Source organism: Ruditapes philippinarum, unplaced genomic scaffold (genome assembly GCF_026571515.1).
Source record: "Ruditapes philippinarum isolate M1 unplaced genomic scaffold, ASM2657151v2 ctg6418_1_1_1_1, whole genome shotgun sequence".
NCBI lineage: Eukaryota > Metazoa > Mollusca > Bivalvia > Venerida > Veneridae > Ruditapes > Ruditapes philippinarum.
The window spans coordinates 9,378-25,531 of record NW_026856728.1 but is presented as its reverse complement, the minus strand read 5'-3'; the positions used below and the strand labels follow the sequence as shown (position 1 = coordinate 25,531).

Here is a 16,154-nt window from a genome sequence, read left to right as displayed (position 1 = left end):
ACTTTCGTAATGAAATAAAACTCGATATTAAAAGTATAAAACTCGATTCAAATAAGCAAGGTGACATGTCATTTTCTAATATAAGGTTCTACACATCTACCGCTCTTACCCTTAAATTTTTATCGCATTTTTGTAATAATTTAATTTTTTATTTTTGAGGAAAAAGTGTAGGCACGTGCAGGCCTACAGTGCCTATAGGAAGCTACGCCACTGTTTACACACGGATTTATAGTAACATAAAAATTTTTTTTTTGAAAAGATGGGATGAGGGAATGATCTCAAAATTTTCACACAAGTTATTGGTTCAGACTTTCATCAAATGGTACTCACATCTCGGAAAAAAGTATTTCTATTCACGTCACATCAAAGGTTCACGTCACATCAAAGGTAGACGACAACGATTTATCACTTTGACGTTTTTAGTCAAGCACGTGTTTCTCACTTCCGGTGAAAAAAAGAAAACACATTTTCCTGAGAAATGTCGTTTTTTATAAAAAATAAGGGAAAACAATCCCAGGTTTGGTTTTATTTCAATTCAGTGTTAATTTTAGTCAATTTTGTTTCACAGACTGCCAAAGATCTCTGATTACATACATCATTTTATCAATTTAGGAAGTAGCCCTATTTTCGGATAAAACTTACTGTAGAAGTTACTTAGTTAGATGGGACTGTTGAATTTTTTTAGACGTTTATTTTTCTTATTAACTTGATGACTTTCAATTTTCACTTTTAACAAAAATTTCAAAATCATACAAACATGAAACTCACCCCCTTGTAAATATAAACAATCAAATAAGCAGCAAATTCAGGGTTCCCTCTGGGTCAAAATTAGTTTGCGCCACCAAATTCGCCAATCAGAAAAAGTTGGAGCCAACAATTCTGCAAGGGAGACATGCATATCTTTGCTAAGATATGCTAGCAGTTATATATCATTATGATTACAAACACATATTTATAATATTTCATTTTATTACAGCTGCACATGTTTATTATCTAAAATATAGACATACTGTTATGTGGTTTTCAAATTCCATTTAAATAAATACACATGACGGCATAAATGTAATAAAAAATATGTTAAGTTAGTCATGGGAGGTCCTGTTTTCCACCGTTTTGCCAGTATAGCAGTTCTTCTCACAGTCTGGACTGAGCCAAGATCTTTCCCAGCTTCTACCCGACAATCTGGTGATCTACAGATCTATACAAAAAACCCCAAAAAAACATTGCTATAAATTGACTTCAATCATCTAAAAATCAATGAGAACAAAAAAATGAAATTGATACTAAGTATTTTTAACAATGAAAAATTTGTTTATTTCAATAGGGTTTGCACTTCAGCACTTTAGATTCAGATATGAAAATATAAACATTGCAGTACTTTACATTCAGATATGAAAATATTAACATTGCAGTAAACAGTGGCTTTAGATCAATCATTATTGAAATTATTCTTTAATTGTTATCGGATTTAATATTCAAGCTGTAATTATTTTTAATCAGTTGACGAGTCAACTTACCTAAAGTTCAATGTTTGTCAACATCACAGACGATCTTTCACTTCTCTGTTCGCTACTAACACCTGTTGACCACACAGGTAATTATCAGTGCTCCAAGTCAGAGAATGAAAGACGTTAATTGTTCCAATTAACACATTGACACTTTCATCTTTACATGTTCCCGAAGTGTCACACAATTGATGACATAATTGATTATACGGTACCCGATTACTAACTAACAGCTGTGACCTTTCACATTAGGGCCGCTTATGTAATTGACGCGGCCGCTTATGACATTTAAGTGTACTAGTTGTCGGATGCTTTTATCTTACGTTGGCGCCAGTTAAATTCGCCAATTAAAGATTTTATGCGCCAGAATTAATATTTTGTCGCCATTGGCGAGCGGCAGCGGGAACCCTGAAATTCAACATTGAATATCAGTAAATTTATGAATTGAAAAATCTTTAGATTTGTAGACTATCTATAAATTTATGACCAGTCCATAAATATCATGAAATCCTAGACCTGTTAATATAACGCTTTGACATGTTTTTGCTTCTGGGCAAAGCAACATCATATCAAAATTGCCCAAAAATCCATCTAAAGCACATTTTCTTGTGGAAGGATAAAACACTTGACTGACTTGAGTCACTGTAAGCGTAAAGATACATACATTTTGATCTTTCATAAACAAAAGTTAAAAGTAAATACCTTTTAACAAAATAATTAAACTGTCACATCTGAAAATTTGTGATAAATTTTTTTTATTTAATTAAATTCCTTAAACAGCCGATAAACAAATGGCCGTCACACATCGCTCTAAATCTAATTGGCTAATTAAATTCCTTATACAGCCGATAAACAAATATTTGCCAATGCAACATCAGCATGTACAAATATTTTTCACCGTTCAAAAATTTGGAATCAATCTTTTAAGACTAAGGACTTCACTTAACCAGTAAGGTGGATAGACATGAATAGAATGTTGTTTCAACTTTGTATGTTATCTTAAATTGATAACTTCATTGATTTAAGAGTTTTTGTTAATGATTAAGAATGTAATTGAAAGAAATATTGATAAGCAATTGTTAGGCAAGACAATAAACATTTTTGGAGTTCTTTATGATGCTGTGTGTTTATGCAGGGCTTGTTTATGAGCAATAACTATTAGAAGTTTGGCTTGACCGACATAAACTATAACAAGCCTGTAACATCTAATATATTGGACTAACTTCTGTGGTATGCAGCAGTGTTTCTGATGTTTCCTTATGATATAATTTCATGTCATTTGTCTATGAAGTAGAGTTAATGACCAACAATGAAAAATAACAAGATGTCCATATTCTTGATGAAATCTTATACCTATTGAATAAGGCACTGCTATGTTGCCGTTTTAATTTCATAATAAATTTTTTTTAAATATAGAATAAGAAGAAACAAGCAGGGAAGAAAAGACCAGCTGAGGCACCCAAGAAAGGCGCACCACACCGGAAGAAGTTTCATGGGCTAAATGAAGAAATTGAGAGTGACTCTGAAGAAGAGTAAGTAATCATTAGAAAGTATTTTATGGAATAATAAATGACTGTTCTTTTTTATATGCCCGAAAGAATTTCGGGCATATTATGTTATACCCCCTGGCGTCCGTCTGTCCGTCCGTCCGTCCGTTAGCAATTTGGTTTCCGGAGCATAACTTAAGTTCCATTTGGCCCACAGTATTCAAACTTCATAGGATGATTGCCCATATTGGGTAAAAGACCACTATTGATTTAGGGTCACAAGGTCAAAGGTCAAGGTCACTATTAGCTTAATACTGAAAATGGTTTCCGGAGCATAACTTTAGTTCCATTTGGCCCATAGTATTCAAACTTCATAGGATGATTGTCCATATTGGGTAGAAGACCCCTATTAATTTTAGGGTCACAAGGTTAAAGGTCAAGGTCACTTTTAGCTAAATACGTAAAATGGTTTCCGAAGCATAACTTGAGTTCCATTTGACCCACAGTATTCAAACACTTAAAGCTTAATACTGAAAATGGTTTCCGGAGCATAACTTAAGTTCCATTTGGCCCACAGTATTTAAACTTCATAGGATGATTTTTCATATTGGGTAGAAGACCCCTATTGATTTTGGGGTCACAAGGTCAAAGATCAAGGGATTGCTATCACCTTTAAACTGGAAACAGTTTTCGCTCAATAACTCAAGTATTAATCGAACTACAGCTGTAAAATTTTATAGGATTAACAGCTTTATACCCCTGACGTCTTGGTGTCCATCCATTGTAGCATTTTTACTTACAAGATAACAACTTGAGGGTGGTGCTTTGAAAACAGAAACTGTATATATACATGAATGTTCTTCAGCTATAAAGAAGGATTGCTTTTTAAAGGAGGTAATACTGTATTTAATTCCCATGTCTTCCTCACTAAAAGAAAAAGTACTTTCGGGCATATAATGCTCCGCCTAGCGGTGCTCTTGAGGAGTTGTAACAATTGAGCAGGCTTCGCGAAACTGCTGAAACATTTGCCTGACATTTGGTCAGACAAACTTTCAATTCTTGTCTGACCGAAAGAACTTTTGTCTGACCGAATTTTTTTTCCAAATATATGTATATGGTAATACCTTTGTGTTTTTTTAAAGACATAGGAACTTTTAAAGATTTGCAACACAATTTTATTCTCTTAAATAAAACATCAGTTTATCCAGATTGATGGACTCTGCCCGGAAATTTAAACATTCATGATAAAAAGCATCATCATCATATGATCTTTATAAAATTTTATGACACAATGTACATTTCATCTTATTTTCTTCCTCGTTAAAAACCAACCACTATCGGCCATTTTTCCATTTACCCACAAATTTTCTCGGCAGGCGCCTGGACTCGTATTTCTTTTGTTTCGCTTTTTTCCTTCATTAGATAATTTACGTTTTTTGCCTGGCGTAGCGCCAACGTTATAATTTAATAATGCAGTAACACCGACATTTTCTTCCGAGTACAAGATCATCGAAAGTTGTATGTATCTAGACTTTGATTGGACACTAAAAATGAAACGGCGAATCAAAACTCGTTTTACACTTTTTTATTCAAGGGAGGAAACTTGGTCTTGATCGGTCTTGGATATATCCCGGTATTCGTGCCGGACATAAGGTCCGGAACTCAGAAAAAAATATCGGACCAGCCTGATTTTTGTCAGACATGTCCGACGGTCCGGCAACTTTCGCGAAGCCTGATTGAGTAGATTTTATGTAGTCTTATTGTAATATTCTCACATGCCTACAGGGCTGTATATACAACTCAGCATGCCCATTCACGCACTTCAGTGCGTAATTCACGCACAAAATTCTAGATGCACGCATAAAAATCGTAAGCAGGGGGTACATGCACGCAAAGTAAAATCGTCAGAATGAATGTTTGGGATAGCCTATGTACGCTTAATTTTGCCTGGGGACGCATCAAACGACCACAAATACACAAATACGTCAGCGCGTGTCAGTCTATAGGTAGACGGTCCTATGCACATCGACCCGTGAAGGGATTAGCCAATCAGCGATAACACTTTCAATCATTATCATGCAATAGAGATCAGACTAATGTATACACGCGCTGTACATGTAATTATCAGATATAACATGAGGTGATAATTTAACATCTTTGATCAACAGTTGATTGGAAATTAGCAAATTTTACCGACAAAAGGATAAGAATATCAACTATTTACGCCACAAGTTTAAAGACTGTTTTCTAAAATTACAAATGAGTGTAATTTTGAATTATTCTCGAAATTTTCGGCACTTTCTAAGCAAAATTTTGCTTTCGTTTCATTCTTGCAAAAACATTCTATAAGAGTTTTAATAATTTAACATATTGTGCCGAAATGCCAGGACAACTAACAAAAATACACGTACGCTTTTCTTTAATCCGAAAATTGATCCCGAACATCGGCGATTTCACGTTCGCCGGAATTTCAGAAAGTTCAACCCTAAAATTTCGCAAAAAATTTCAGTTTCCAAGCCAAACATGAGAATGAATTGTTACTTTATTATTAAATCAGCATTAAATCTTTAAATATTGATCTTCAATTTGCCCCCATTTTGAAGATATTTGCTAAAATAATTGTCGATCGGGTGAATCTAACACACTGTGTGAAGCTGTACACGATTTTCCTATTCATTCCGCTAAACGCTGCCTATATACATTTACGTTTTTTTTTACAAATATAAACTTTTTGTCTATAGAGTGGACTTATTTAACCAGAATAAAATTTGTTTGGTATAAAGGTGAAAAAAAACAAACAAACAAAAAACGATTTCCATGTGTTGATGCATTAAAATGAAATAATTTCATGAAAAATATTAACAAAACAAAACAATAATTATACTATATTATACTACATTTATATAAAATGTTCTTACAAACAAAAACATGTTTAAACTTATGTGTACCCCCAGATTTTGAAATGTACCCCCAATTTTCAATGACAGGGGGTACATGTACCCCTACATTTAAAATTGAGTGGGCATGCTGCAACTTACAGTAAACAATAAGATTTACTAATTCAAAAAGAATAGCACTCACATGTGACTATCCTTTAATTAGGTTATTAAAGATGAATACAGTTGTTCTGTAATTGATTCCATTGAACAGGTAAATGAGTTGTTCCATTTGAAAATTTGTAATTTCAGTCCAGGAAAATTTTAAATAAGGTGATTAGGTGACTTAGACAATTTTACTGGCTCGAGTCAGTGACTGAAATTCTTCAAGCTGTGGCCTCCAGTCTATTTCAGAATTCTCTAAATTTTCTGACTAATATTAAATAATGTTATAATGGAATCTATAGACAGCTGTGAAATACAGACAATATATAAAGATATGAATGCCAGAGAACGTACTTTATGAATATTACAGATTTATCAAGATGGTCATATTAAGCTGGTATAGATGACATTGCTTTAAGTCATTGAAAGTATTTAAACAATATCATATGTAAATATTAAGTAATGATTGGTCAATTTCAGAGATCATGTGACAAAGTCGCATGACCAGGGATATTCCTCATCAGAATCTGATAATGAGACAGCCCAAGAGAAAAAATTGAGACTTGCCAAACAGTACCTGAGACACATAGAAGCTGAAGGTAAAATATTACACTAAATTTAATTCTTTATACTGTGGTATTTGTATGACTTGCTTACTAGCCAAGCATGATTGTACATGTAATTTTACTAGACTACATTGTACACACAAAGTTTAATTGCACAGTTCTGGTATTTTTATGTTGAAGTTTATTTATCAATTATTAGTTTCAGAATCAAAGAAAGGTTAAGTTCATTTCACAAACATAACATGGTAAAAATTAAACTAGGAATTTAAAGAAATGGTCTGTTAAAACAGTTTATTTTAATGTCCCACTTTGTGGGAGGGGAGGCATTAGAATTGACCTTGTACTTATGGCTCACTGTTAGGCTGTCCATCCATAGACTTACAAAGCAGTAGATTGTGGAATTATCTGTTTGATGTTTTTGTATAAATATGTTGATCATATACTGATGTTTCTTATTTATAAGTGACTTAAGATCATTTGTCTATTTCATTTTATATATTTTACTCGTGTGCTTCGCAAGTTTTACTAGCAATAAATTCAGCATTCAAACCTGTACTGTGAATTGAAATTGATCAATTTTCGAAAATTTCAATTTCCGTTGTGTTCCTTATATATAATGTTGCTATACTCATGCAGGAAGTTTATGTTATATGTTTCAGAGAGGGACAATAATATAGATGATGAGGTAAACAGAGATGCTGTATCACATAGGCTTAAACAAGACCTGGTATGTTTGATTTACGATGTAAAACCTTTTACCTCAACTTATGCTCCAGATTTTCTTTGCAGACTTTATTATATAACTTTATACAGTGTGTAAATGGTGTCTTTGGATTTATTCAGTTTGATAGGCTTTGCAAATTTGGTTCTTTATTTAGCGGTTATTTATAAAAACTTGTTCCACTATGTCATTGAATTTGACCTTATAACCGTAAATGTTTTGAAAATTTTACCCTGAAAATGACAAATGGTTATGTTCAGATTGCAAGATGGAAGGATAGACAAGTCAGTTTAAGATGTTTTGTTAGAGGTTAAGTAATAGATATACCATTGCTGCGTTGACGATTTCTGGGTTTGCGTAAATTATACCATAATCACGTGACCTTTCGTATGCCTTAACCTCACGAGACGAAGTCGAGTGAGGTTGCATAAGAAAGGTCACGTGATTATGGTATAATTTACGCAAACCCAGAAATCGTCAACGCACCAATGGTGTATCTGTTTTAACCTATAGCTCCGCCCAGAAACACTTACTCCTTCGATCTTGAAAACTGAAAATTATACCATAGTCTGGGTATGGTATAATTTACGGTTATTGGAAATTATACTTGGAAGAATTTTACATAAGAAGCGCTGAAGAGCTATAGGTTAAGTAATAATAGTATAAGATAATGAAAAAGTGAAAATTTTAAGAAACATAGCGATGGTAATGGATGTTATTAATAAAGTACAATTTTATGTACTTTCAGCTAGAACAGGCTGGAAAATTACAAAAAAAGTTGGCTGAAAATGTAAGTTTTCAATTTTGTAATACATTTCATTTTATAATTAAATAATTTTGAGTTATCAAATATGTTACTATGAACATATAAGTTATAACAATGCAGAAAAAGAAATCGATATCAAATGTGTACAACAAATATATTGGGCTGAAGATATTGCAACATGCAAAATATTTTTTCATTTACCTCTGTAAGTATTCACTTGAAATTACATACATCAGGTAATAATTCATCATTTGAGCAGTGTCACGACAAAACCAACATAATGCATTTGCGACCAGCATGGATCCAGACCAGCTTGCACATCCGGGCAGTCTGATCAGGATCCATGCTGTTCGCTATCAGCTTTGCTACTTGTAATAGGGTTGGTAAGTGAACAGCATGGATCCTGATCAGATTGCGCGGGTGCGCAGGCTGGTCTGGATCCATCAGGCTTCGCGAAACTGCTGAAAAATTTGCCTGACATTCGGTCAGACAAACTTTCAATTCTTGTCTGACCGAAAGAACTTTTGTCTGACCGAATTTTTTCCCCCAAATATATGTATATGGTAATACATTGGTGTTTTTTTTTAAAGACAAAACATCTTTTAAAGATTTGCAACACAATTTTATTCCCTTAAATAAAACATTAGTTTATCCAGATTGATGGACTCACAGGCGCTAGTCACATATTCAAATATTTTACATAACCAGTCTATATATGTATATAAAGATATATAGTAATTATAGCCCATATAAAACTTTAAAAAGTTTGTTTCAAGCACCTGTGGATGGACTCTGTTTGGAAATCAAAACATTCATGATCGAAGCGGCCATTTTTCCATTTACCCACAAATCTTCTCTGCAGGCGCCTGGACTCGTATTACTTTTGTTTCGCTTTTTTTTTCTTCATTGGATAGTTTATGATTTTTGCCGGGCGTAGCGCCAGCTTAATAATGTAGTAACACCGACATTTTGGTTATTGACAGTCGTATGTATCGGACACTTATAATGAAACGGCGAATCAAAACTCGTTTTACATTTTTTTATTCAAGGGAGAAAACTCGGTCTTGATCGGTCTTGGATATATCCCGGTATTCGTACCGGACATAAGGTCCGGAACTCCGAAAAAAAATATCGGACCGGCCTGATTTTTGCCGGACATGTCCGACGGTCCGGCAACTTTCGCGAAGCCTGATCCATGCTGGTCGCAAACGCATTATATTGGTTTTGTTGTGACATGGCTCATTTATTTAACCAGGACTCACTTTTGACTAAAATGTAGAATAACAGTGATTTTTCACCTTATATATTTTCCAAAATCAAGTGGCTAAGGCCTGTTCCTAATTAAGTGAGAAGAAGCACTGGCTAAACCATTTATGAAAATATAGCTTCAATAGTCTAGATCTTTTGTTTTCCAGGTCTTACAATAAAATTGACAGAGGCTTGATCAATAATACAATATTTTGAATGCAGATTCATAATATTTTATAAGTGTAATACTAGAATACTTTCTGATAAGTACATAATAATGATATTTATGTTCTTTGACTTAAATTGGTATATGTTTTCAAATTTGTTACACATTTTGTAAAAAGAACTATGTTAATATTAGTTAAAAATAGCTCAGTCATATTCTTTTGTTTGATATTTTCAGATTGTACCCCCTTCACAAGAAGATCTGATATTGTTTCGAGGTCACCAGCTGTCTGTAACATGTGTAGTTATCTCCCCTGATTCTCAATTTGTTTACAGTGGATCAAAAGATTGTTCAATTATCAAATGTAAATATATAATTAATACTCACCTATACTGTATTCTGTAGTTAATCATATAATTCTTTGTCATAATCATATAATTCTTTGTTTCATGTATATTTACTGAATTTTGAAAATGACATGCATGCAGTCAGTTAAAAAAATTAATGATTGTGACGCCATGGGACTGTTTATTGTTAATTTTGATTATGTCATTCGTTTTGGAAAATAACAAAACAGGAATTTTGGAGACTGTGAAAGGGTTTCTATTATCAACCTCTCTAAACAACAACAACAACATTTAATTAAGCGTTGCACGTACCTAAATGTAAGGCATCTATTGTCAATACATTTACAAAAACATGATTAAAAAATGATTTAATAGTATACAGTCTTGCTGTATATTTCATACTGCTGCTGTAAACGTTTGCATGTTACTTTATTTTGTATAAACAAGTAGGGGACAAAATTAATTCCTCAATTCTTCATGATTTATTATAAGAAAAAATACAAAGTCACATCTTATATTCTCTGTGTCCTTAAACATGCTGAATTTATTAAATGAACTTGCCCTGCTTAAAATTTGGAACAGTCCATTTAAAATTTAAGGGATTTTAGTATTAAAATACAAAAATTGAGTAGCCAACAGTATAGGGTCTGGCTCTATACTTGTGGCAAAAATTTAATCACTTTTTAGTTCCAGTGCAGTGGCAAAAACCTTATCACCTTTTGGTTCCAGTGCAGACTGGCAGGTTAACAGTATATTATTAAGTATAACCAGGGGAGGGTTTCCAGGCACTCCTCCAGTGTCAACCTTTATTATTGAATTTGATCAGAGCTATATTTATTAAGACACTAATGAAATATTGAAAATAAATTTTACATATGTTAATTCTGAAATGATCAGAGAAATATTTATTGAGACATTAATGAAAAGTTGAAAATAAATTATACATGAACTGTTATATATACAGGGTCATTGAAAGAGAAGAGAAAGGTACATGTAATTCACGGGGGACGTAAAGGTACAGAGAAGAAACATGTGGGACATACAGGACATGTGCTGGCCATGGCATTATCATCTGATGGAAAATACCTAGTAAATTTCTTTAGATTTCTTTGTATATTTTATACCTTCGGTAGTTAGTATGATTGGGACCGAAATGTTATATCTATTGACACAAAATGGTCAATTTTTATGTCCTCCTTATATTAGAAAGATTGGCCTTTCTATGTCTGTCCTACCATTACGCTTTCTGTAGATATTTTGAGGGCATCTATAACCTATGGACTAATTTCTAGTTATCAAAGGTTTTTAGTAGGCATTTCATTTGTAATTAATATATTTTTGCCTATATTATCCTATGTTTAATTGATTCTCTTAAAAAAAATGTATGAAAAGGCTTTGGTTAGTCACTGGAAAAATATTTTTATAATAATAATAGAAATAGCTAAGCAGTGAGCCTTTTGAAGTTTTTTCGCTTTGATAAAATGTTTTTTGTATGTTCAAACAGGCTTCAGGGGATGCTAACAAATTAATTCACATATGGGATGCTGGTCCCATGACGTTGTTACATACATTTAAAGGACACAGGGATGCTATATCTGTAAGTGATGTTGTTCATAGTATTGTCAAAATTGTGTCTTCACAGGAGAGCCATTTTTATGATTTTATGTTATACCTTATTTAGTAAAATGTAAAAAAACAAAACCTTTTTGTAGTGACTTGAGTAAAATTGAGTTTAAATTAAACACAAATGACTACAAATGTTCAAAAGAGTTTAAGAAATGTTTATTATCCTTAAATGGCTTCATACATACGTGTTATTTGCAAAACTGGTAAAAATTTATTACATATTTACAATATATTTTTTACCCAATTACTTAAAGCCAGTAGTAATTTTTGCATATGTTTTGAAATTTATGAAATGTTTGGTTTGAATTGTTTTACATGTACTTTTATTTTTATTTTATTTTTTTGACATGACAATATTTTAACTGCTAAAATTTCTTAGAAAAATAGCATTAATCTGGGGGCATGATGTCTTTAGACTTAACACCACAAATCCTGAAAAAAATATTATGAACTAAAGATCATGTCCGTCAAACCATCTTGACAAGGCCAATATTTGTTCATTATTAATATGCTATGTTATATGCAATTTTTACAAACATTAGAAGAACGCTTGTTACCTCCCTATAAAAACTTAAATATTACACAATAAAAGTGCATATAATCTTGAATGTTAACTATGTTATCAAAGAATTTAAATTAGTTAACTTTCTATATTTTCAATTTTGACAGGGCCTTACATTTAGAAAAGAAACACATCAGTTGTACAGTTGTTCTCATGACAGGTCTGTTAAAATCTGGAATGTGGATGAGAGAGCTTATGTTGAAACATTGTGAGTGAAATATCCTTTATTATGTTAGAACTAAATAGATAGATTATATGCAATATTGACAATATGAGTTATATGCAATATTGACAATATGAGGGTCTGGGAAAATGTAAAATTTCCCATTACACTTAAAACTTTAAAAACGTAAAGCTTAGTGTTTACCCCATGGTCCTCCAATAACAATTTAGTTATTGCCAGTTGATGTTTCTATTATAAAATCTAGTTATTTTGACTGACCTGTAAACCCACCTTTTACACTTGGATTGGCATGATGTCACCTATAAAACAGCAAGAAACAGAATATATTAGATAAACATGTATTTCTTAAAATAAAAATAATAAAACCTTATCTTAAAGTTCATTAATCATCATAACTTAATTAAATGACTATTGAAGCATTTCTAAAAATTCTCCTCCAATATTTGTTTTGAGAAATGGTGAAAAAGGTAGTCTTTGTTGACAGGTCATCCCTTAACTTGTATTGAATGTTCCCAGCTTTCAATTTAGAATAGTATATTCAGTGTTTATGGGATTTCACTTAAATATATATTAATAACTTGAGCCAGTATAGAGCCTGTCCACACTGCCCTATCCCAAAGGTTAATCACTTAGTTCAAGCAGGTTGACAGTTAAAAATTTTAATTCTTTTGAATATTTTAAAATGCATGTTCTCTTGAGAAGAGAGTACATGTTTGACTGTATGTATATATATAACATTTGAATTTAGGTTTGGGCATCAGGACAAAATCACTGCAATAGATAGTTTATCACGAGAACGGGCAATAACGTCGGGTGGTCGTGACAGTAGTATCAGAATATGGAAGATTATAGAAGAATCACAACTTGTCTTCAATGCTCATTCTATGTATGTATTACCTATGTTTTATATTGTGTGTCAAATTATATTAATTTGCATTATGTATAGCTATAGTGATAAAGAGTTTTGACAGTTTAATTTTGGCTTTATATAAATGGCCGTTTGCATAGGGGCTTTGGGTTTTAATAAGGCTATATTAATATAGCCAGTCAAGAATCTTTGGACACAGCAAACATACTTTATTGGAGAAAATTAGATATTACTTCATAATTTGACATCAGGCTTGTATATAGTATATATTAATGTCATGATTATTTAATGAGAACATTACAAAAGTACAGTATAATAAAGATCTGATAATGTATATTGTTAGAGAGCTCTGTTGCTTAGTGGTTAAATTTACTGACTTCAAATTACCTAACTCTCACTGCTTCGGGTTAAAGTGAAACTATTAAATTATTTTTTGGATGGTGAACATGAATGGCTGAAAAATAATGTAAAAAAAAGGCACTTGATTGTCTGAGACTTGAATGTCCGAATTAGTGTAATGAAGGGGCACTTGAAACCCTTCTTGAAGGGAATCCACAACTGTTCAAAAAATGTAATTTTTGTTTGTTTCAGGTGTTCAGTGGATTGTGTTGCTTTGATAAATGAAGCAAATTTCATCTCAGGGGCTGATGATAAGTATGTTGACATTTACTTTTCCTATTTTATATATTTAAAAAAATGATATACCTCAATTGATGGATAATTATCAGCAACCTTATTCCTGATGGAGACTATTAAGTGATTGAAACCAACAGGTATTGGACACGAAACAGATATTACAGAAGATCAAAAAGTATATATATTGAAAGGAAATGCTTGGAAAGAAGGAAATTAATTTCCTGTGATACATACATACTATTCTGCTCTTTGGAGGGACTGAAAACAAAGTGATAAAAAATTGCTTGAATATGTTTGAAAGTTTTCATCAGAACTTAATTTAAAGAAAGTAAATCAGAATTAATTGGACCAATAATTTATAGGTATGACTCCTGGCACAAATTTGTTTACAATACTGCAACTTGCTGTTGTTTTATTTTCTGTCAAATACGAAAGTTGTTAGCAATAGTTTTGATGGTTTCAGTTCTTTGTCCTTGTGGGGAGCCATGAAAAAGAAGCCATTGTTTACACTGAAGAATGCCCATGGTTGCCAGGCAACAGATGAGTCAAAGGTTGAAGGTCAAGAGGAGAACTGGATTACATCAGTGGCAGCACTTCACAATTCAGATGTTGTTGCTTCAGGTAATACTTTTTTCTCTTTTTAAAGTGTCATATACTGTGTGTTTTGCTTCAGTATTAAGATATTAAGTAAATTGGCTAAAAAGCTAAATTCTGAATAAAATAATTTTATATATTTGGAGGTGGAGAAAGTTTTAGTGTGCTATCTATGAAAAGGTGAAAAAAGATTGGTAAATGTAATTAAAATTAAAACATTTGGTTAAAATTATTTTACAGAATTTATAGGTCTCTCATATATCTTACTCTATTTTAGTATTACTATATCTTGAAATCCCCAAAAAATAATGTTCCAAGTTCAAAGTAGAAAATGTTAGCTGAGATTCAAAGAAACACACATGGCAGTAAGCAATAGCAATCTGATATTTGTTTTATAAGAATGGATTAAGTTTGATTAAGCCTCAGATATTGTGTGGTGTTTCACACATTGTGTATATATTCTGTATACAATATTGAAATAAATATTGACATTGTACATGTATGAAGCAGGATCCAAAGATGGCAGTGTGAGGTTATGGAAATGTTCAGCTGATTACAAAAAACTGGAGCCTATCTGTGCTATACCTATTGTAAGTTATTTTTAAGTAATTATTTAGTTTTAACTTTTACTGAAAGTAAATTTGGAATGGTGATAGAATTTATACTATTAAATCTACTTTAAATATTTTACTGGTAGAACTTTATTTTTGAGATTAATTGGATATTGAGATAAGCTGGTGATATTCATAGTAGTTGGTGGCAAGTGCAAATGGAAAATTTCCATCAATAGAAATTAAATTCAGAGTAGAGTGTTGGCCATATCAGTTTGTCAGAAACTGTGTAATATTTAACTGTTAACCCATAATCTGCTAAATTTCTTAAATGGACTTGACCAGTTATCATATTTGGAACTGTCCATTATCAATTATGGGTATATCAGGATGAAAATTAAAGGTCCCCAAACAGTATGGAGCCTGGTTATTTTGAACATTATGTGCAGACTGGTCTGGCTCTATACTGGGGGCAGATGCTTCTAGTAATAATTACTTTATGTTCCAGCTGGTTAAAAGCTGCAAGTTGTACCCTTTGATCTGTAGCAACAATTAATGATTTGCCCTTGGCATGTTAGGGCTGCACATTGATTGGTCCATTCCAGTTTTACAATGGACTGTTCCAAATTCAAAGCAGGACTTGTCCATTATACAAAGTCTGCAAGATGAGAGTTAAGAATTGCCATTGACTCTTAATTTTATTATCAATATATACTTACAGGTTGGGTTTGTAAACAGTTTACAGTTTTCCAGTGATGGACGGTACCTTATTGCAGGTGTTGGACAAGAACACAGGCTCGGGAGATGGTGGTCTAATAAGAAAGCAAAGAATTCTATTCATGTGATACCACTTGCTACTGCTGTCAAATGATTGAAATAAAATTATGTATTGTAAATGGTAGTCTTGTTAGTTTTTAGCTCACCTGTCACAAAGTGACAGGGTGAGCTTTTGTGATCGCTTTTCGTCCGGTGTCTGTCCGTCCGTAAACTTTTACTTTAAATGACATCTCCTCATAAACCACTAAGCCAATTTCATCCAAACTTCACAGGAATGTTCCTTTGGTGGTCACCTTTAAAAATTGTTCAAAGAATTTGATTCCATGCAGAACTCTGGTTGCCATGGCAACCGAAAGAAAACACTTTAAATATCTTTTAAAAAACCCTAAGAGCTAGAGCTTAGATAATTGGCATGAAACATCTTCTCGTAAGTGTCTATCAAGTTTGTTCAAATAAAAGCCCTGGGGTCAAAATTGGCCCAGCCCCAGGGGGTCATTGATTTTCCCTAT

The 16,154-nt window shown here is 32.6% G+C and overlaps 1 protein-coding gene across 2 annotated transcripts; it reads left to right on the top strand.

The window, feature by feature from the left end:
* The first annotated feature begins 415 nt into the window (after window positions 1–415).
* Window positions 416–15,769, top strand: LOC132747489 (U3 small nucleolar RNA-interacting protein 2-like). Of its 2 annotated transcripts, none has more exons than XM_060736887.1 (14): window positions 416–517; window positions 2,922–3,037; window positions 6,514–6,632; window positions 7,259–7,326; window positions 8,069–8,110; window positions 9,738–9,864; window positions 10,812–10,936; window positions 11,352–11,444; window positions 12,143–12,243; window positions 12,968–13,105; window positions 13,679–13,741; window positions 14,187–14,344; window positions 14,828–14,907; window positions 15,590–15,769. In XM_060736887.1, the coding sequence occupies exons 1-14, from the start codon at window positions 479–481 to the stop codon at window positions 15,737–15,739; spliced, it is 1,419 nt and encodes a 472-aa protein (XP_060592870.1). In that variant the 5' UTR covers window positions 416–478; the 3' UTR covers window positions 15,740–15,769. The 2 variants fall into 2 exon arrangements, with proteins under 2 accessions (XP_060592870.1, XP_060592869.1); XM_060736886.1 differs by having other exon boundaries at window positions 14,825–14,907.
* Window positions 15,770–16,154: the final 385 nt, after the last annotated feature.

Bases quoted from the DNA above. Each gene is read 5' to 3' on its own strand.
- LOC132747489 (XM_060736886.1), top strand. From the start codon at position 479: ATGTCGTTTTTTATAAAAAATAAGGGAAAACAATCCCAG. The intron at 6,633-7,258 runs GTAAAATATTAC...TATATGTTTCAG, and splicing joins GAGACACATAGAAGCTGAAG to AGAGGGACAATAATATAGAT. The intron at 13,106-13,678 runs GTATGTATTACC...TGTTTGTTTCAG, and splicing joins GTCTTCAATGCTCATTCTAT to GTGTTCAGTGGATTGTGTTG.